The 23,113-nt window shown below is 34.8% G+C and overlaps 1 protein-coding gene across 1 annotated transcript in view; it reads left to right on the forward strand.

Annotated features, from left to right (window-relative positions):
* The first annotated feature begins 8,042 nt into the window (after positions 1 to 8,042).
* LOC109094757 (rho GTPase-activating protein 15-like) overlaps positions 8,043 to 23,113 on the forward strand; it is a 33,546-nt gene continuing 18,475 nt past the window's right edge. The window contains 9 exon segments of the mRNA XM_042731164.1: positions 8,043 to 8,186; positions 10,493 to 10,637; positions 11,368 to 11,427; positions 11,792 to 11,853; positions 12,013 to 12,100; positions 12,958 to 13,047; positions 21,055 to 21,153; positions 21,419 to 21,557; positions 22,893 to 23,015. Coding sequence (XP_042587098.1) covers positions 8,071 to 8,186; positions 10,493 to 10,637; positions 11,368 to 11,427; positions 11,792 to 11,853; positions 12,013 to 12,100; positions 12,958 to 13,047; positions 21,055 to 21,153; positions 21,419 to 21,557; positions 22,893 to 23,015 — 922 coding nt within the window. The 5' untranslated portion in view covers positions 8,043 to 8,070.

A 23,113-nucleotide genomic window follows, 5' to 3' on the forward strand; every position in this document is an offset into this window, starting at 1 on the left:
CAAACTAAATTCCTTAGTAACACTTAAACGTATAAGGCATTTCTAAATATCTCTGGTAAAGTCGATAAATCTGATAACTTTCACATGATACATGCAAGGATACCAGAAGTTTCACATTTCAGCTTTTAAAGTCTACTGGATAATGTTTAGTTGCACATCTTTAACAGTACAAAATGATATTGTCACGCTGATACCAGGAATATTTCTGTCAAAGGAATAGTTGAACTTAAAATAAAAATGCATTGCAGGTTTGAGTCAGTGACACAGAAATGCAAGATTTTATTTAATAATAACATTCAAATTGATAAAATATTTTTTTTCACACAAAGCTATTATATATTTTCACAAAAATGTATACTGCTGTCAGTTCTTTTTTAAAGATATTAATGCTTTTATTCAGCAACAGCGCATTAAATTGATCAAAAGGAGCAGTAAATAGATTTATAATGTTACAAAAGATTTTTATTTCAGTTGAATGTTCTTTTCTATTCACCAAAGAACCCTGAAAACAAGAGTTGATGGTTTACATAAAAACTATTAAGCAACACAACCATTTTCAATATTGATGATAGTTGAAATTGTTTCTTGAACACCAAGTTGGCATATATTAGAATGATTTCTGAAAAATCAGTAGAGACTAAAGTATGGCTGCTGAAAATTCAGCTTTGCATCACAGAAATAAATGACATTTTTAAATATATTAAAAAAGAAAACAGTTATTTTAAATTGTAATGCTATTTCACAATATAAATTTTTCCCCTTGTGTTTTTGATTAAATAAATGCAGCCTTTGTGAGCATAATACACTTCTTTCAAAAAACATTAAACTATCTTGGGTGAACTGTTTTTTTCTAAATATCAATATACGGTAGTACACATTGCACGCAATTATTATACAAAATAGGTGACATTAACAACCATCAACATCTAATGCTCCTGCCTGGATCTGCTTGGTTCCTGTTGTGTTCACTACAGCATTAGTTTGGTTCTCATGGCTGACCTTCTTGAGAAAGTCTCAAACACACACATACCTAAAATCAGACTTGGCCTGACCTTAAAGTGAAGAGAGTCATTCTCTCCAGGTATTCAGACACAATAATAAATTACACACTTAAACACATAGCTCTCAAAGCTTTGCCGTTTGTGATAAGCAGAGAATGTCCTTTAATCCGCTAAAAGCCCATTGAGTGAGTGAGAAAACGCCTGTGTGTTTTTTCTCTCTGCAGTTACTCAAAGGCACGCAGAGTTTCACACAATATCTAACTTCCTGTCAGTGTGGCATTAATGCAGAAGCCCAACGGTGCACCAGCAGGGCCCACAATAACAATCAGGCATGCGAGAGACAGCTCTTCTCAGTTCACACACCACCTGTATGTGTGTGTGTGTGTGTGTGTGTGTGTGTATGACCCTAAAAGCTATCATTATGGGTGCAAGAGAAATCTTTGTTTGCCCACTGTACTCGTAACACATGATAGTGTATCAGAAACCAATGCTTGACATTCTCTCAGGTCGTTCATTGCAGATCTGTATCATTGTCTTCTCTACTTGCATCAAATAGTCAGACACTGATAATGAATTGAGAAGTCCCGAGACGAGCATGTGAGAAAGAAGATCAATGGATGGTTGCGATCCTCAAATATGGATGAGATGAGACTCAAAGAGAAATATTTAACACAATCAATAATCAATAAGCGCAGAGTTAATGTTATCTGTGTGAACACTTACGCACCTCTTTGCTGACCTGATTTTGTTGACTGGACCCCAAATTTGAGGGAAACATATAGATTGTCTGTGTCTTTAAACTACTGATGGTTAAGATCAAAGCTTTTAAATTTAAAAGCAAGAGGTGTTTATCAGATATTTATGAGCATTTTATTTTTTATTTTTTATTTTTTATATCTATTTGATGTGTAAAATGTGATGCCAGATAAACTGGTCTGTAAGATACTGGTCATCAGACATCTCTCATGTGATCTCAGTAACTTCTACATTGTTTTAGAGCCCTAACACATACTGTTTTGTCATAATTACAAGACAAATTATTATTATTAATGAATAAAAAAAATTATTATGCTTTTGTTTATGTGTATATTTTAATTTACTTTATTTAATAGAAAAATCACAGAAACCGGGATTTATTTAACATTTAAATGTATTTATACATTTATATAATATTAATTATATGATAATAATTAGTCTACTAGTATAATAGTATTTTGTACATTTTGTACAAAATGGCAGGAACAGGAATACGAAGTAAATATTTTATGTAAACAGAATACTGTTTACTAAACCTGTTGCTACAAGGACCACAATTTGCATTCAAGGAAGCCCTGAGGTCAGCATGTGGCCTGGTGGCAGGTGTTGCATATTCTCTCATGCATTGCATGCTGGCTCTTATGTGCGGGCAGCTCGAGACCTGAGTCTGGCAGGGGTCATTTCCTAATTCCACAGCCCCATCTTCACTCTATTGTTTGCTGTCACCTCTCAGACTGTCACTGTAAATTTAAAAATGGCATAGTAAAATGTATATGTGATGGGTCACTGGACAGCCACATTTTCCCAGCTTTTCTTTTCCATACAATGTTTCCTGGATGTGTCAGGCAAGTGGGGTTATTTCCGGTCCACTCAGAGGGGTGTCTGCATGAAACTCTTCCATCTTTGCTTTTCCCATGTCCTTTTACTCACATACCTGAAAGAGCCGCTTTCCTCTCGTCTATTACATGGAAAACTGCATCAAGTTTTTGACAGAAAATAAAAGTGATGGCTGTTTTTATTTGTAGCAAATTTCAAGTTAATCCTCGTTTTAATGCTTTTTTCCCCTTCTCTTTTTTTTGAAGATAATTCATGATAGTTTTGATTAGTGATAAAATGCTGTGTTGCTGGCTGTGTGTTTAACTTATCTTTATTTTGAAATCACATTGACATTGTGCCTCATTCATGAAACACTGACAGAATGTATTTTAGTGTAAACTGTTTGTAAAACAATTCTTATGTAAAATATTACATTCAATTAATATACACAGAAATGCTGCTCATGATTCATAGATGAGGCCCACTGAGTTTAAATGTGGCTCTGGCTTTCAAAAAAAAAAAAAAAAAAAAGAAATTTTTGTGAGGCCTAGCTGGTTGACCCTAAATAATTAGACAGATTCCCTGGTTTGGCTTTTTGGAAAATAAAGGGTAACAGTATTGAAATAAATTAGAAACTTATCCATCCATCCATCCAGTCTATTGTAGTCAATGACAAATTGACAAGATGTAAAATGTGTAGCAAATTGCAATAATTTTTATTCCAGAGGTTGAATATTTCTATAAACATTTTTTTTTTTTTTAGCATTATCAATTATTATTAACATGTGAAAACTGTCCTTTTGTAAATCTGACAAGATAGCAGTTTCCAATATGATGCAACTATGCAGACTGCACTTTAGCTCCATGTTTTTGGTCATATGACGGATGAATAAAGCCCTTTTAAGTAGATGATAATATCTTTCTTCCTCCGGTCCTGTCCTGAGAATGGCTTTGTTTCCTCGCTCATAAAGAAAGAAAAAAAGGGGAGAGAGGGAGAGTTCTAAGAAGATGAGGTCAGAGTTCAAAGCTGTCAGGGGGTCAGAGGTAGAAGTTTGCTTCTGTGACGAGATGAGCTGCATTGAGGAGATTTGATCTTCTGTGACCTCGCTGACACACTGGACGTTTACTAGAGGGGGCGATGACTTTAATGGACTCCAACCTGAGCACATGTGTGTATGTGTGTGTGTGTGTGTGTATATATCACACTTTCTCCTTTCATGTTAAAGCTAAGAGAGAGACTCAACAGGGTGACTCTTAGAGAGTAAAAGTGGATCTGACAAGGCAGGATATTAACAAAAACACGTTTATGATTTCTGACATATACATATAAAATTTGCACATATACATATGAAAACACACACACATAGACACATCAAATATAAATCGATTTCATCCATCTGTCTGGTTTTTGGAAAGAGAGAGCGGTAGGGTCGTGTATGTGTCAGCAGGGCTGTTCTGGACTTTGCTGCCCTCTAGTGGACAACCAGCATCACACTGTCAGTCTTGATTTGTAACCAGGCCTATCCACCTTATTTTTCAACGCGGAAGTAAGCCGTTTTCTGTTAATGTGCGAGACTTCCGGTTCATTAACCGCTTTAGGAAAATAACAAGAAGAAAAACAAAGTTCATTAAACGGTGAAACGGTTTGCACTACAAACCATTGTGTTCATAATTAGGATTAGAAAGCCAGACATTAAATTTACAAATGGCCGCACCAGCACCAGCTCTTATGAGAAAGATAAGGTAGCTAGCTAGCTAGACAGACAAACAGATACATTTTTATCACATTTAATGCTTTTCTATGTCACTACAAAGAGATTTTTGGAGGACATTGTTATTCATCATATATTCATGCTTACTGTATATACAGCATATAAGCTGATGGTTGTTAGTAAATGTGTGTGTGTGTGTGTGTGTGTGTGTGTGTGTGTGTTCAGTGAACAGGAGTTTCTCACGCCAGACCTCATAGACGTGTCTGTACTCACTGAGGGCTCTGTTTCCTGCTATTGAATCAACACATTTTTTTTTTTTTAACAGACTCTTGTCTGTAAATTTTCTTTCAATAACAAACTAACTCGTCGTTCAAGAACATTAAAAACGGTTCGTTTGCGATTTTGGAGTAATTTCTGAGCAATTTTCTGAGTTTTGTCACTATTTTTTTCAGTGCATTAGAAACAGTAATATTGTGAAATATTATTACTGTTTAAAGTAATGTTTATTTATTTATTTTAATATATTTTAAAATGAAATTTATTCTGGTGATGGCAAAACAGATTTTTCAGCATCATTACTCCAGTCTTCAGTGTCACGTGATCCTTCAGAAATCATTCTAATATACTGATTTGGAACTCAAGCATCATTACTTCTTTTTCTTATTATGTTGAAAAAAAAAAAAAGAGTTGTACTGCTTAATATTTTTGTGGAAACCATGATACCTTTTCTCAGGATGCTTTTATAAATAGAACGTTCAAATGAACAGCACTTATTTGAAATAGATATATTTTGTAACTATGTTAAAATCTTAACTGTCACTTTTTATCAATAAAAATGCATCCTTGCTGAATAAAAATGTTAATAAAAAAAAGAAGACCCCAAACTTTTGAACACTAGTGCATTTATTGTATTCACTGCTTTTCAGACTGCAAGCGCAATCTCTCATCACAAATCATAAAAATGGGTTGCAATGATGAAATTATAAAATATTGTACAAATAAGCTCAAAAGGAACAGCTTTCAAACAAGATTTCAGTTTGAGATTTGGGTAAGCAGTTGGACTTCATGCCTAGCTTTAGGTTTGTACAATTACCTCATATAAATTCCCATGATTTTACCTTCTGTGAATTATTAAGGCTTGAGGCCTTTATTTTCTGTTCCATTCTTCTCTTCTCTATCCCCTCCTCCACTCAATCTCTCTTTCTCTTTGTCTGATCAAAGAGCCCCAGTTCTGTCAATGTGAGGTGCTGTTTGGGATTAACACACCTCTGGTTCAGGGTTTAATCTAGACTCAGACATGGGAACCGAGTGCACTGGCCATATGTCCCGGCGGAGACACGGAACGAGGTCTAAACACACCACCGGGCCTCGGCCTTAGACCTAAACACCTTTCAAAATATTCATGACGAAAGATGTTCTCTGAAACTCTCTCTCCTTATTTGCCCAGGGCTTTGTTTCAAAAGTTGCTTGTTTATCAAGGGGCTTAAAGATCCTGTTCACCTGTCTTCACTGTTAAAGAGAAAGAAAAAGCCTTTGGTCCCTCTTCTCTTCCTCTGTCTCATTTAGCCGTTCGCTCTCTCTAAGATGAAGTGACAGAGCAAACATACATCACACAGCAGTGGAGTTTGAGTGTGACCGGGCCGGCTATTCACCCTGTGTGTTTCATAAACAGTGGATTAACCCCACTCACACACAGCACCTCGCTCACAGGGTGACGCCCCTGCGGCCGTAATACAATCTGACATTGTTTGTGAACTCCAGCACATTCCTGCCTTTAATTCTTTCTGTCTAACAGTCCCCCACCTCCTGCACATTGAAACATTAGCTCATGTCCACGCTTTCATTCTTAAAGAGGGGAGGTTTGCCAATATGATTAATACAGGTCTTTACAGGGATTTGGAAAATGGGACAAAAAAAAATAAAAAATAAAATCTTCATTCAGAATAACTGAAATTAGACAAGCATTATTGATCATAAATCAGAGGGTTAAGAATAAATTATTACTTATTATTAATTATCAAAGAAAGAAACATAAAAGAATCAGAAAGTTTCTTTTATGTTGTATGTATGAAATGTGTATTTTAATATACATCATATTAATTACACATTATTATTAACAATACGGAGTGATCTGTAAAATATACATATCTTATAGTTCTGTCAAATCTGTCTTTTTGAAAATAAAAAAAAGTTAAACTGAATTAAATTAATTTAAGACCTGGCTGTGGGCTTAGTAAGCAGGTACCCCCCCCCCCCCCCCCCCCCCACAACCCCCAGGTACCCCCCCCAAAAGCAAGGGCTGTCAGCCTTTTTGAAATAAAGTACTGTAGTATTTTATTTTGGTTTATGTGTAGTGCATAATCTATTTGTGCCACTTATTCATTGCACTGATCAATACTATAGTACTGCACTATGTTTATAGTATCATATTACCTGCTTAAGCTGCTTTAAGCTCTACAAAAAAAAAAACCTGACAAGTGAATCTGACAAGATTGTCTGGATCATATTTCACCCTGAAATCGTTTCACTAGGAGTCAAATTTTCCTTGATACTTTAAGACATAATGGCTATCATATAGCCAGCTATCATGTAACTTTTCAAAACTCTGAAAGAAAATCCCACTAAGAAGAGCAATTCTCTGAACATTCTCCAATTTGATCTTTTCGGTGTGATCTTAACAGTGCATACAGTTCTGTTTATTGTGGGTTGATTTATAAATCTGTAATATAAAAATAATAAAACAAAAATATTCATATTAAAACTATAACCAATAAAAAGTACATACTATGATCTAAATAGTGGCACGCATGAGATTCTCATGTTGTGAGTGAGTGTTTGTCTCCATCTAGTGGCCGAATCTAAGTACACTACACAGATGCGGTTGTGTATTGTTTTTATCCTCAGGTCAGTATTGTTTGATTGTAACCCTTTTAATTAAATTATTAATAAACCTATTTGACGTATAATTTACTATTAAATAATTACTTTACTATGCAACCTTTTTTTTCAGTTACAATATACAAAATATTACCTTTATTAAATAGATAATAAAATAACGAATTAAATACTCACAAATAAAGTCTTCTTCTTCTTCTTTTTCTTCTTCATCATCTACCCCCCAGATATAATTTGGGTTCCTTATTTTAGTTTAGTGCAAAATTAAAAAGGCTAAGAGGGGAGCGAGGCTTCAAACCACATGCTATTATACTATTTCCTGTATGAACTGAGCCAAATAGGGTTATGGTGCACCAAATGTATATTTAAATATACATCCTCAGACAGCTGAAATGGAAATAATAGCAAGTGAACTGGTTAGATATAAGAGAGAGAGAGAGAGAGAGAGAGAGAGAGAGAGAGAGAGAGAGAGAGAGAGAGAGAATAAAGAAAGCACAAAAGAAACATCATCACTACATTTTAAATTTGCTGTAGTTTTAGGAGAACAATATAATGTGGGCAGTCATCACAGTAATGCAGTGCAAAAAACAAAAAACCCTTCCAATATTATGCATTATGTCAATCATATAGAAATCACTTCCTTCAACCTTATTATAGACATGAAAATCAAGTTATTTGGTCCCAAATCCAAGCCTAATTTAACCAAACTTTTCCAAAATAAGAGTCACTCATATATACCATCATATCTATTTCTGTGGCAATGTCTCAGGCTGAAATGCTGCTGATCTCCTTTCATCTGTTCACAGCGGCCATCTTGATTGTAACAGTTACGACAGGCCTCAGGAAGTGAAGAGTGTGTAATAGCAGAAGCCCCATGTATGCACTAATGCATGCACATCTTGAGTTTCCCATGTGACTTGTACACTTCCTCCAAACGACACTTTCTCTCTCTGTCTTTACTGAAAAAGGTTTTGAGCAGTTTTTTTGGAATACGACCGAGAACCAGGTACGAGTGTCCACTTTCTTCTTCTTTTTTATTTTTTTTTTTCAGCAGCAGCAGTGGGTAATGACAGAATACATGAAATGAACAGAGGTGATGCGACAAAAGCAATGTTTTCTGGGTGGCAGCTGGTTACTGAAGGCTTACTGATGGTTGCTTACATTTTCTCTGCATGTTTCTAAGTTAGATCTTTATTTCTTACATCTTTACTGCATATCAGGTAAAAAAATAAGATATGTAGAGGGACAGATATGTGTTATTTTACATGCACATCTATAGCAAATTTGTATGCATATATATTTAAATGCATGCATATGCCATTATATGATATACTAGTATCGTTGACTTTGATATATGACAATATGACAGGTCAGAAGTTCAACATATTTTGTTTCTGAAATGTCTGATGAAAAGTATTGACTTTGATGTGAACTAAATCTTTTCCCTGAGCTTCCCTGGCAAAATGTCAGAACTGATCATTTGAATGTTTAAAATAAGAATATTTTCTTAAATTATTACTTTTATTGGAATTTAATTCCCTTATACAGAGGAGATTGCAGACTGTTGCCCACTGTTAAAACCATTGTGAAAAAAAATAACAACAACTCGTTATGCACGGCTGCAAGTGCCACTGTTTCCGTTGTTCTTTTTTTTTTTTTAAGATTTATTAATTTCCTGTCATGCATGTGCTATCATAGCAACGGTGGATTTCATGGTTTATCAACTACAGAAATATTTTAAATATAAATATACACATAATCAGAGTCTTTGTAATGCCGCAGATGGCCAAATAATAGTAATCAAATAAAATAAAAAAGAATAATATTAATATAATTAGGAAAAATAAGGATAATTAGTTATTAGTATATGCTTAATGTAATAAAATGTGATTTTTGCATCATTCTGTAAAAGACCACTGATCTTTGTATCTGTACACTGTGATCATGACATGTTTACTAATTATAGTTTATCTTAAAGAAAGTGACAAAAAAAATAAAGAAAAGAAAAAAGGAAACTAGTGGTTGACAGAATTGTCACTGTCTAAAACCTGCTACAATAATGAAAAAGAAAAGAAAAAATAAGTTAGTGTGAAGTGTACTGTAGAGTTTTGCAAGAGTCGGCTGTTTATTTTGAAGTGAAGGCAAATTATCAAAATATTGAGTTTTAGAAGTGTTTATATGTTTATATATATATATATATATTATATATATATATGTGTGTGTGTGTGTGTGTGTGTGTGTGTGTGTGTGTGTGTGCATCTATGCTAAAATGTGATGGCTTAGATGCTGTAAAAAATAAAATAAATAAATAATAATAAAAAACTGTGACATGAGTTCACAATAAACATTTGACATAAAAACACAATATTGAAATATGTCAAAGAAAACAGCTGAATGTAGTCTGTTTATCACTATATATAAAAATTTTATAAAAGCTGAAATTTATGTTATTGTAGCTTAGATGAAAATAATTCTGGAAGTGAATTCAGTCCATGTCTTGAAAGTACCAGTTGCATTTTGATATATTGAAAAATTGTAATGATTTTATCAAAATGACTGAACTGCAGTGGAATTGCCTGCAATTCTAGTTTGATGTCTCCAGTAACAGAGTTTTGTGAACAAGATACATGTAAAAGAACTTTACAGAGGCATATACTACTATAAAACCAATGCTAGGTAAGACCGGGGCTAGCTGTCACACAGGGAAGTTGTCACCAGGCCTACTCATACGCAAATGTAATAAATGTAAATCTCCATATATGAAATATATTCTCATGTGAAGTTGAAACATACATGAAACATATTGAAATTAGAGAACGATTTCATATATTAATCTATATATCTAGTCGATATAAATATGTAGCCTATATGTTTTTATATGTGTGATACATTTCTGGGCATATAAGTTACGCAAAACCCATTATATATCTTAAATCTTCATACAGCAAAATAAATAATAACACAATATTGAAATATGTCAAAGAAAACAACCGAATGTAGTCTATATATCACTATTTGCAAATAATATATCCATTAGGTAACATATATAGGCAATGTATGTCATATATTGCATTTCTGTCTGAATGTATTTTTAACAAGAGGTTGAAGGGTGTTCTCAGAACAGGGATATTTTTCATAAATATTAGGTTGGAGCAAGTTGTCACATGCTTTTATTTGTTAAATGTAATTTTATGCAATTATTTATTGAATGCTTTGATTATTTTGTGTGTCTGACTCATGCATAGTTTATATTTTAAGCCAATAAAAATGACAAATGACAGATTTTGAATTAATGCTATTATTTTTCCTCAGTATCACAGCGATGCAGAAGCAGCCAGCAATGGTGCTTCCTGGAGCCGTTCAGATGAGGATCAAGAGCTCTCAAAGCAGCACTGGAGAGAGACTCAGCCAGACAAAGTCTATGGTCCTACCAGAACCCGACACACTACAGAAACCTGTGAGCATGAGTGCAATCACACGGTCCAGAATCAATGAAATGATTTTTCTGGAAATGCATGCTGCACGAGTGTGGGAAACTGCATTAGATGCAACACCTTATTTGCAGTTTCCTGTTGCAATGGCTGTTTTTAGAAACACAGACACAGAAAGGAAGGGGGAGGGCAGGCCAGCTGTTGTGCAGGGGGGGGTGTTTTTTCTGCTGTTGTGATGGTGGAGTTTTTTTCAACAGCAGAAAATGTGCTGTGCATCTGTGTTGCTTGTTACTCTTGTAATCATTTTGTGTCATAGGCTATATTTTTATGATACCTAAGAATAATAATAATAATACAAAAACGAAACAAAATGTAATTTTAATCAGAATTATAATGGACTATGAAATATGCATGGAATTAAATTAAATATTAGATTACTTACAAATATGTAAATCTTGTAAACATGCATGTAAATTACATTTTGTGCAGTGACTGTAGAAAACAGAAGAGAAATCAAGTAACCTGATAAGACATGCTCTGTAGTTTAACAGAATGTTGCGTATAAATTTATCCAAAAACATATAAATACATAAATACGTAAAATATTATATTATATATTACAGGATTTATATTACCAAAAAAAAAAAAAAAAAAAAAAAAAAATTGTGGTCATAACTTAGTCCAAAATTTCAAACAGGCAACAGGATATTATTTGGGTGAGAGGTATTCATTTAGCAACACATGCTCTTTGTTCAGATCAACCGTCACCGGAGGAACCAGTCTCAGCATAACGTTGATGGTTCTGTTGGGCCGCAGGTATGATCTGTCGTACCTCCTCCATTACCACAATTACGTTTTTAAATGTGTCAGCGAGAAGAGCCTGCAGTGACTGATTTACGCTCACAAAAGTTCATAACATAATAATTATTTTGAAGAACGGAAATCTGAGCTGTGTAAACACAGTTTAGTATTTCATTACACAATACATTTTAAGACTGGTTTTCAAAACGCCTTGTTCTTTCTTTTCTTTTCTTTTTTTAACCAGTAAATTAATCATCAAAATAAATGAAAAAGCAGCAGCCAGCCACAGTCTTTCCAAACCTTTTTTTTTTTTTTTAAGCTACTGTAGTTTTTAAATTCTGGAAGACTAATTATTTTTGTGTTTGTGTACTGTTTACAGACTATTTTAAAAGGAGAATATTTGAACAAAGCTAAAATTGCTGAAGGAGGAAAAAAATTACGGTTTGTTTATCTATCTATCTATCTATCTATCTATCTATCTATCTATCTATCTATCTATCTATCTATCTATCTATCTATCTATCTATCTATCTATCTATCTATCACTTTTTCTCTGTTTCTTTGTCTACAAAACTGAGATTTTAAAGATGATTTTCACAGGAAAAACTGGACTTCAACCTGGGTTGTTCTTTGCTCCAATCAACTATTGTTCTATAAAGAGAGCAAACAAGAAGCCGTGGCAAATTTGGTAAGACCACAACACATATTTACACACACCAACAAAAAGAGCTACTGCACCTGTATTTAGGTTAAAAAAAATATATGTCAAACAGATAAATCGTACCTTTATAACAAAATAAATAAATGTGTAAAATCATGAAACTGAAACATAAACAGCAGAATTTAATGAATAGCTACAGATGTGCATTAAGCAGCATAACTGTTAGCGACTGGGTGGGGAAGCATAATGATTTCCATATTTCTCTCACTTTTTAACTTCGCCTTTGATCCTGACTATTTAAAACTCTGCTGAAAAAAGAAATATTTACCCGTCATGCACAGGACTCTCTAGCCATATTATTATTCTGCTGATTTGAGCAGCATGTGGCCATGATAGAGACAGGAGGTTCGGATGAGAAGAGGTTTGCTACCTTCACAGGCTTGCCATGCTTGTAAATGGTATGTCGAGCCCATCGATGGGGTCAACTTATATTAGTTTCAACATCACTCATGGTCAAGTGGCCATAAAGCCCCCGAGCTCTCTGCCATTTCTGTGGGCAAAAGACACACAGGGGTCATCAGGATGAAGTTAAGTATTTTTGCCACCTCATTAAAACTGTAGGACTGTATGAAAAGCCCCTTTACTGACGTGGAGCCTTGTTATTTCTGCCGCTCGCATGCAAAGCGCATTTTAAATATAAATGTGAAAATCTCCTGACAAATGTGATCTGTTATTATATAATATTAGGAAGTCTGTCCAGTATCAAAACATTGTGCTCGTCAGTTGTTTGTTATTTCACAGAGTCACGTAAGAGACACGAGAAACGTGGTGTTTCTATTTAGTATCTTGGCAAACGTGTTCAAATAATTGTACTTTCTTCACAGAAACCAGGTGGTAAACCAGATGGTGTGGATCTGTGTGGGGCTGTAATCGAGTGGACAACAGAGAAATCCAGCCGAAAAAACGTGATTCAGGTAGGACAGTGGGACGCGATGAGCCAAAGTTCATCCTTTCATCTGTTTATCATCCATTAAAGCAGGAAAAACTATGCAAATGCTAATAATTGCACTTGAATCTTAGTACATAATGTAGATTGTCGTTGATAGTGAAGATTTGAGAGAAGTGCAAATAACAAGTCGGGCTTCCTGCTTCATCTCTAATAATCTATCTCAAAGCTCAAACTTGTAAGATCACAGCTTAGCCAAGTTGCTCAATACATTTATGAAGTCTCAAGGGATTGAAACATCTACAGAGAAACCCAATTGCTTAGCGTCCAGGGCTTTCACTAGGCCTCCGGGGTAAGAACTGTCGGGGCTAGTGTCATACCTCTCAAAAACCTTCAAGAGAAAGTATATGGAGTCTTTTATCTGCACACATTGACTGGATGGATCTTTCAGGGTTCGAAGTTCTTTAACATTCAAAAGCATTTCCTGACATTTCTGTCCAGTCATTGTTATCGTGAAGACTTTTCATTAGGATTTATGTAAAGCGAGATAATCTTTCGGCTGGTGTTTTGGGTGCTCCAAATGCTTATCAATAAACTGATAGCAGAGTTAGCTCACATAATGAGGCAAAGCGAGGATAAAAAGCCGATTTCATCGCGATCTCATCGCGCACTTATAATATCTTATCGCTGCCACTGTACTTGCTGTCCAGTATTTTGCCCAGAAATCTTTTTTTTTTTTCTGCAGGAGAGATTAAAAAGGCATTAAACAGTAATCTTAAATAATCCCAAACTCTCACACAGAAAAAGTGCTTGTAATGATGGTACCAAGCCATTTCGTAGTCTGCCACCGCTGTCAATCAACCTCAACCGGGATTAGAAATTAGTGTGGAGGCTCGTTAATTCAGCAGCGTGGAGAGTTAGATTTGCAATCTGTGAGGCATTCAGCCGAGGTCTCGAAGATCTGCTCGGCTTAGGGCAAGACAAAACACTTGAGTCAGATGAGGGATAGTTGTGATTAAGGAAGTTCACGTTCTTTCATTGGAGGTTTTGATCAGTGTCTTAAGCATCTGGAGTTGACTTTCATTCCTTTTTGTGCTTCTGTCACCACCGATATTAACCTTAAATGCTGGTGCAGATCCTTATATCTCTACTAATACCAGGATTACAGCATTTATCAGTTGAAATTTAGCAGCCTTGAATCGCACGCAATCACAACGTTGGAGGTGCTGTATTTAGCATGTTTGCAAATTAACATATTTAAAATGGACAAAAATATGGAAATTGAGAAAGTGTGCAGAGGGCTAGAATATAACTTTTGCTTAAGACATGAACTGCTGTTCAAAAGTTCCGGGTCTCTAAGATTTTTTTTTATTTTTCGCCAAGGCGTCATTCATTTGATCACAACTACAATTAAAGCTGTAAAGTTGGGAAATATTATTGCAAATTAAAATAGCTGTTTTCTGTTTAAATGCATTTTAAAATGTTATTTATTGATGATGCAAAGTTGCATTTTTAGCTGTTTCAGCAATTACTCCAGTCTTTGGTGTCACATGGTCCTTCAGAAATCATTCTAATATGCTGATTTGCTGCTCAAAAATAAATTATTATCATTAATATTGAAAACAATGATACATTTTTCCCCTCAAGATTCTCTGATAAATATTATAGTTTCACTTTTTTTAATTGAAACAGAATACTTTTGAAGCATTGTAAATGTCTTCACTGTCACTTTTGATCAATGTAATATAAATCTTTCATTCTTCTGTGATGCGTGGCAAAGCACATAACATTTATGTCAAGTACTGAGTAAAAATCAAGATGCACTTCTTCTCTTCTTGAACTAAGAATCTCCTTCACTAGAAATTCTCATCACGCTGTTGTTCAGTGGTTTGACTCACACAGTCTTTCTGGTTCATTTAAAAGGGTTATGAACCCAGGGAGCCATATGCATTTATCACTTTCAAAGCTCCCACAAAACTAAATCTGTTTTCCTACACAGATGAAACTCTAGAGCTGTTGAGAACACCACATTTCTTTCAAAGAAAGGCCACTGAAACAACTGATTCTAGCATGTATGCACTTATTCACATTTGTGCAAATCACATCAAACTTAACATAGCACTAAAATTGAAATCCTTGATCCTGCATTTCTAATTTGATCATTTGTATAGTCTTGAAGGAATAGTTCACCCAAAATTGTGAATTCTGCCATCATTTACTTACCTTCATTTCAAACAGTGTACTTTTAGTATATTTTCTTTTTTCTTTTTTGAATGAACTTTATTTGCATACTTTCAGGTTTTATTTTCAGAATGTCCCTGTCATTTTTTATTACTCACTGATATATATATATATATTTTTTTTTAAATATATTTCTGTTTAGCTTTAATTATTTTTTTATTGTAATTTTTTTTGAGCATACATTTTTCATCTATTATTTATATAATGTTTTATTTAAATTGCAGATTTTTTAACAATATCAACACTGGTTCCAAACCTGTTTAACTTTCTTTCTGCTATGGAAACCAAAAGAAGATATAAAAAAAAGGGTGTTTTTTTGTCCATGCAATTGAAGATAACGTGGCTCAATGTTGTTTCCATACAATTAAAGTCTATATGGTCCAACATCATTTTGGACCCCATTTACTCATTGTAACATTGTAAAAATATCTGCTTTTGTTTTTTTTGCAGCTGAAAGAAAGTTATACAGGTTTTGACGTACATAAGGGAGAGAGTAAACAATGACAGAAATCTTACCTGTGTGAAACAAATCAAATACAGATTATTTTTCTTGTACTAAACAACCCACAGAAAAGTATTATCTTCCAAAACATTCATCCTGAAAACCAAAGAACTTTCCCGCATCAGCCTATCAGTTTTCACAAAAAAATTCAGACAATGGAAATCCAAGTCTCATCGTGTCCGCGTTTGTGTCACCTGCGTGAAAAAGTCTATCAAATCCAGCAATCCTGTTACACAAAAGCGAGTGCACTAAGACCTTACAACTGTCTCGTATTATTGACAATAGGTGCCTGGCATGAGTGTTTGAGTATCAAGAGGAAACATCTGAGGCTGATTGAAATATCATATGCCGGCATGTGGTGTCAAGCTGGAGAGACAGCAGAGCTAAAACTCAAAGCGCTGCATTGTCCTTTCACCTGTAGTTTTACATTTTCCCTTTGTGTGTATCATAAACTACAACAACAAACTATTAGTGGATAATGTTATGGTTTTAAAGCATGCGGTGTAAATTTAACATGAGTTAAAGGGGGAATCCTTGACTAAAGTCAGACAGGGTTAAAATAAATGAACAAATTAATCCTTCCTCAAAAAGTGGGCAGAGAATAAGTAGCAATTATGAACCAATTTGTACCATTTGGAATGAGGCCAGCAGAGGCTATTGCTATGTTTGATAAGCAGCATGTGGTTCATGTCCATACACCATCTCCTGAACTTTTTCATGGAAGTGAAGATCTTTGGCCAGACACTGTCAGATCTCGTGTCTCATGTAAGCAGCCCCTTTCGGGCATGTTTACTGCAGATTATGACAGACTGACAGGCCTACAGTGAGCAGGAGAGATCTGGCGCTTTGAATGGCTTGCCTAGAAGGACCACTAAGTATCATGCTCTTGAAAGGACACTTTACAGAATTGAGCTAATGAAGTGATGTATTGTCTAATTACAGGATGTTGTTTAGATTGTCACTCATTGTGGTACATGTAAACAGCCTTAACCTGACTGTCACAGTAGTGGGACACTCAGTGCTGGACTTTGTTTTTATTTCTATCAAAATATATTTGATCCGAATGACATTGCAGGCTGAAGGCGTAGCGTATTTAACGTTTTGTAAGCAATGTTAGGACAATGCACTTGGAAGGATCAGTCTTTAAAAAGTACTTTAAAGGTTGACGTTGTTTCTTTGTCCCCAGATGATTGACATGTTAAGAGATATGAATGAATTTTTCAATTAATTTTCTAGTCATATCCACTTGTTTAAAACACTTTTCACTCTCTCACTATTTATGTATGTATTTATTTCAAAACATTTCCACCACAACTCAAATAATTTTTTTGTACTTAAAAAAACAAAACAAACAAACAAACAAAAAAAACTTACTACTAAATGTTCATATGCGTTTTTTTTTTTTTTTAAAGAACTGTTTAAAACAAAGGTTTTATAATGATTTTTTGGTTTGGGGAAATTCTTTAATTCTAAACTGATTAGAATTTTTTTTATTGACGGACAAAAGTTTCGGAAGCAGTGATGACATGATTGACACAACATGAGGTCATTAATTTTTTTTATCGTGCAAAAATTTCGTAATTGCAGATAGCTATTTATGTACCCTAAATACATACAGTAAAATAATATTTTTGCTCTTTTTGCATAATTGACAAAATTACAGCTTTATTTGAAATGCGCTGTTTTTTTTTTTTTTTAAGTCAGTTCAAGAGGTTTATTTCGAGTTATTTGAAATAGCTGAGTTATCATATTTTTTTCAAATGTATTATCTGAGACAATGGTAAAACAATAGACAAAAGACATAAATGACATTTTATGTATTAAAAATAAATGATGCTGACATGATAAAATGTTTCCAAGAGACAAAATATATTACTGTAGATATGAAATATATTACTGTACCTCTAAGCTTGCGATCATGCAATCTTTTTCTTAAGACCACTTTGCAAGAGAGTTGAGGGAAAGGTATTTGCTTGCCCTCAAAGCTGCTTACATTGTATTGAGCATTAATTTCAGTATTCATAACAAAAAAATATACTTTATATTCGGTAATAATCATGGGGTGAACAGAAGGATTTGAGATTCAGACAGCAGATTACAAAGGAGATTAGAGCAGCAAAATCACTCTCTCTTTGCAAGAGCATACAATTTACAGTGTCTCAGGACAAATAGTTCTTGCTCAGGAAAAATAAAGAACTCACTTTTTGTTTTTCAATTTAAGAAACACTCGTTTAAACCAACCTACAAAACCACTGCTAGAGAGAACACATTAAAAGTCCTTGTGACATCTTCCCAGGGTGACAACTAGCACTGCTTGCTTCTGTGTTATTTATCATTATTATGCTATTTCTAACTTAACTTTTAGTTCAGATGTTCATTTGTGGAAGTTTTTGTATTTGCATGTTACAACTCACAATTTTAATCCACTGATGGTTCAATCCTTTACGAGAATAGCTTGCTCATTTAAAATTGCAATCTGGTGAATGTAGGTTACAGAAAATGTATTTCCGGCTTGTGAAACATTTTAAAAAGATTTTGTTTCTGTCATTGTTATTATTAATATTTTTATCTGGCCTATGCAGTCTGAAGCATTGAATTAAACAGTGTGCACGAGAAAGCATCAGGGAAACGCAGTGCATCTTCCTCCATTTCCTCTGATTTTGCTTTTGTTTTTTCTGGGAAGCCGATAGCTCTCTCAGCAAGACCCATCTCAGGAGTTGTGGAAAATTGGAGATAATTAACCCTCCTATCTAAAGCGCTTCAAAGTTGAGTTGTGTCTTTATGTAGCTTTCAAATTAATGTTTAATTTAACAGCAAAACACAAATGTTAAGTCACAAATGGCATTCTGGTTTTTGTAGCACTCTGCATAATTAAACATTAATGAAGAGTCAAAGTGAGAGCCCAGTTAAACACTGTGATTAAAAGCGTAGTGCTTTTATGTTATACTCTTTCTATTTCCACTCGTGCAACACAAAACTTTCCACCAGTCCCTGCTTTCCAATCAGCTCCTCTGCCACTTTGCCATTTTCCTGACCAATAATATTCTTGCAAAACATTATATATAGTGGAGAGATTGTGTAACAGACTATCCAGGCTATCTGCAATAAGAGACAGTCATGGTTAAAGTCACCAGGACTGTAATAGTATGTTGAATATGTAACTTATTTTTTAATGCAAAAAGTTCATTATGTCATATACGGAGTGATGCCGAAAGTGAATAGACATTGCATTTCTCTAAAAAAGAAAAACAAATATGTAGCTACTTATATACAAAATAAATGGCAGTTAGGAGATGTGAGATAGATGAAAATCATAAATCCCAGTACAACAGCAGTAAAAATGTGCAAGGTTTGTTGTGAAGGCTGTCCATAACAGCATTAACTGTCCATAGAAATATAAATATGCATACTACTAACATTGGCATTGCATCTATGGGCTGTTCTTTTCCATGGACATCACCACATGCAGAGATGAAACGTAGCATAAATTATGAGAGCTTGATTCTGGGGAAGTATTGGTGAATATAGCAATGGGTAGTTGGAAAGATGATTATCATTTTTTCAGAAGCAGAATGGACAGAACTCATGACTCATCAGCCAGATAATCTTCTTGAAATCAGAGACCAATGCGACGTTTGGTTTTGAAACAGCTTGATTTACAGGATGAGCTGTTTTGAAAGACATCAAATGTGTTTCAGTTTAACTTGATTGAGCTTTGGTGCTGAATTTATTAAGGCTGGTTTGGCTTTGAAATACTATTTGAATTATTTGATACATTGCGTGCTGGGTTGTGAAACATTATCACTGCGCTTTCTTCTGAATCAAAGTCGAACGGCAGTACGTCATACGGTTCATTTGATGTTCAATGTCCGAAAAGAATGAGAAAAAAGGATGTTGTCACATGCATACAAATATCCGTTGACTCTGCATAAAAGGGGACTGATTTGCACAAGCTTCACACATTGTACGACAGCAAAACCAGAAAGAGAAATGAAACTGCCATTTGAAAGTTTCTGATGACCTACAGCACAAACATCCTTCATTAAAGTGGATCTGTTTCACCCGTTCAAACCGCCAACGAGGACTCCAACAAGTCCACCCCAATACAAACTATTACTGTCATGTCCGCAGGCACCCTCCAGGAAAGAAGGAGCTTCAGAACAAACATGCTCTCTCGGATGTTCCACTCTGAAGAATAGAGGGATCGCAAATGCACTCTGACAAGAATTGTGCCCCTAACCATTCCCTCTATATTCACTCCATCCCCAAAGAGACTGCTTGATTCCCCCTGCCACCCTCTCTCAAAGTCAGAAAAGTCTGTTTTAAACAGGCAAAAACTTTGGACGTCTATGTGGAGTGACTGTATGGGGGGAAGGAGAAATGTATTCTGTGACCCGGCCTGGTATTTTTAGAGACTGACCACTCTCTAAAATGGTTTTTGAAATATGCAGTGTCAGCTCTCTTTAAAATAACAAGTATCTGTTCTGTGCAACAGTATTTGACAACTCTGACCTTAGCATTGGTGTTTGCTTGCATTTTTTTTTCTGGGAAGGCCACTTATTCTATGCGACTGTGCCATGTGATGTTTTGTCAAAAAAAGTCTAATGTTTAGTCAGGTATCAAACTAATAGCTTGTCAAAAGGCTTAGTGCATGTGAGATTTCTCACTTTCCATCTTATTATATTTTTGTTTTTTTTTGTGTAATTGTATCCCTGAGATATACCGTCTTCACACAATGTTGTGACTTTGCATTTTTAGCTTTTAATGTGAAAAAAGTGTTTTTTTATTTTCTTTTTTCTCATACACTACTCTTTAAAAGTTTTGGTTTGGTAAGATGTTTTAAAATGTGTGTTTTTTTTGTTTTTTTTTAAGACTATTTTGTATTTGAATATATTTTAAAATGTAATTTGTTCCTGTGATGGCAAATCTGAATTTTCAGCAGTCATTTTTCATTACGTCTTGAGTTTTACACGATCCTTCAGAAATAATTTTAATATACTGATTTGGTCCTCGAAAAACATTTCTTCCCTTTTGACCAACTGTGTCCTTGCTGAATAAAATTATTAATTTCTTCAGAAAACTAACATTTATTTGGTTACATTTACAGTTAGAAAAAGCAAGCAATACAAGATTGTATACTAGCCTATTTTGCTATATTCGGTTCTAGAGTTGTGATTTAGTACAGTTTATTAATACATAGGTCTGTTATTGGCAGGGGACGTGCTAGCTTGCTAGCTGTATTCGTTTAAATGCCACTTTTAAACTTTAATTTCAACTGTCTTTTGCAAACAGATAACCACCTCAAATGGTCATGAGTTTTTGCTGCAGGCAGATCACTTTCCAACCATCTCTAAATGGCATGATGCCATCAAGAAAGCAGCGGATAGTCTGGTAAGTTAATTGCTAAAAGACAAAATAGCTTTTATACATTTTTACATTAGCATGTACTCATTGGGGAATTTAATTGTGGGTCTTACTGATACTATATATGAAGAACTATATTTTTAAAATATGGGTAGGTAAATAAATGGTTAAATGCACTAATGGATAAGCAGCTAAACATCTAACACTGGGATAAATACTTCAAATAGCAACATTTTTTGGATGTTATTTCTGCATCTAAGTGATGAATCTTTTATATGATGTTGTGGTGCAGTCGAGTGGAGCTGGAGGCCAGAGCTGTGGTAGAGCGGCCTTCCACAGGTCCAACAGCATAGAATGCTTGTCCAGACCAACCTGTGAACCCACCAAACTTAAACCGAAAGAGACCAAATCTGAACACAGACGCTCCATCAGTGAGTAACACGTGTGTGTGTGTGTGTGTGTGTGTGTGTGTGTGTGTGTGTGTGTGTGTGTCTGTGAAAGAGAGAGAGGTGATAACTGGCAATCAACACAGAGAGTTCAGAAACAGTGAGTGTGTCGGGGTTGCAGCCTCGCTTCACCACTGCTTAATATCCACATTCATGAGTTTAGCAGTACAGATGATACGTTCTGTTCACCAAGCCTGTCTAAATCACGTTTCACCCCAAAATCAAAAGAAAAAGTAATTATAAATATTTTTTAGTTATGAAAAATAAACCCTTTTTTAGGATCATTACAGCTTTTTAAATTGTAATATCTTTTTTTTTTTTTTTGCATAATTTTTTTTTCTCATTACTATAATACATATATATATTGAGAACAATGGAAATGAAAAAAAAAAAAATGCAAACAACCCTCAAATTTAAAATCTGTAAAATGCACTTAATTTTTTATGGATCGATATTTTGTCATGCTACTATACAAGTATATAAATATTGCAATGGTCCAAAAAAATTATTATATCTAAAAGCTATATATACAAAAAGAGTAACTTATAATTTCTGTTTTTTCTCTTTTGATTTTGGGATGAAATGTGACCTGGACATGTTTTTGTGCAATGCAGTGTTACGAGCATCATTTTTTTCCTCTGTGCAGTTGTTGCCACATTCTGAACAGGAAGCACAGCAGCACCTTGACCACATACAGTTTGGTTACTGCGAGACAGTGTTACAGCGAGAACATCCGTGTTTAACATGACGACTGTAAAATACAGACACATTTGCACATCTCATTATATCATTTACCATATGAGACAGAGAGCAACAGAAGCTGAATTTCAGACATTATATACGGCAGTTCATAAGAATTATATAGAGATGTTGAGTAAGATGGAGTCAGTCTGCTCTCTGTCAATCATTATTATAAATTACAAGCTACTTGACACTCTCCAAACGCTTCTGTCATTGGTAATTGCAGCATTTTCTGCCCCGAATGAGTATCAAAGAGAATTCATTTACTACTGTACTGAATACTGGGCAGTAGCTCTGAGCTCTCGCTCGTCACATACTAATCACTGGACTTGTGAAGATGTTGTAATATTGACACTAACATTGGCCGGAATCAATAAATAAATGCTGTGACATTAGATATTCACGTACACTGGAGAATATTTCAGCAGAAGTAGTGTTTCTGATGTGCTTTTGAGCAGTGTGGAGAAAGGAGACACTCTTATTTGCATGAGGAGGAATTGCACAAAGACAGCCTCAAAAGAATGTGGCAAGTGTTCAGTGACAGCATTGTTCCTGTGTCTCCTCTGATCCCCCGCACAGTGTTCAAGCTGAATTACAGCGCCTCAGACAGCGCCGACAAGAATGGAGTTAAGAACAGACTGAAGAAGTTCATCTCCAGACGGCCCTCCATGAAAACGCTACAGGAGAAAGGCCTTATTAAAGGTGAAGCTTTCGCCATGCGCACTCCACACAATACACTGCAAAAAGATGTTGAAAAAAGTACAATTTCATGGTTGTTCTTATATATATACATCCAGTAA

The sequence above is a fragment of the Cyprinus carpio genome, chromosome B9 (genome assembly GCF_018340385.1).
Source record: "Cyprinus carpio isolate SPL01 chromosome B9, ASM1834038v1, whole genome shotgun sequence".
In the NCBI taxonomy this organism is placed as follows: domain Eukaryota; kingdom Metazoa; phylum Chordata; class Actinopteri; order Cypriniformes; family Cyprinidae; genus Cyprinus; species Cyprinus carpio.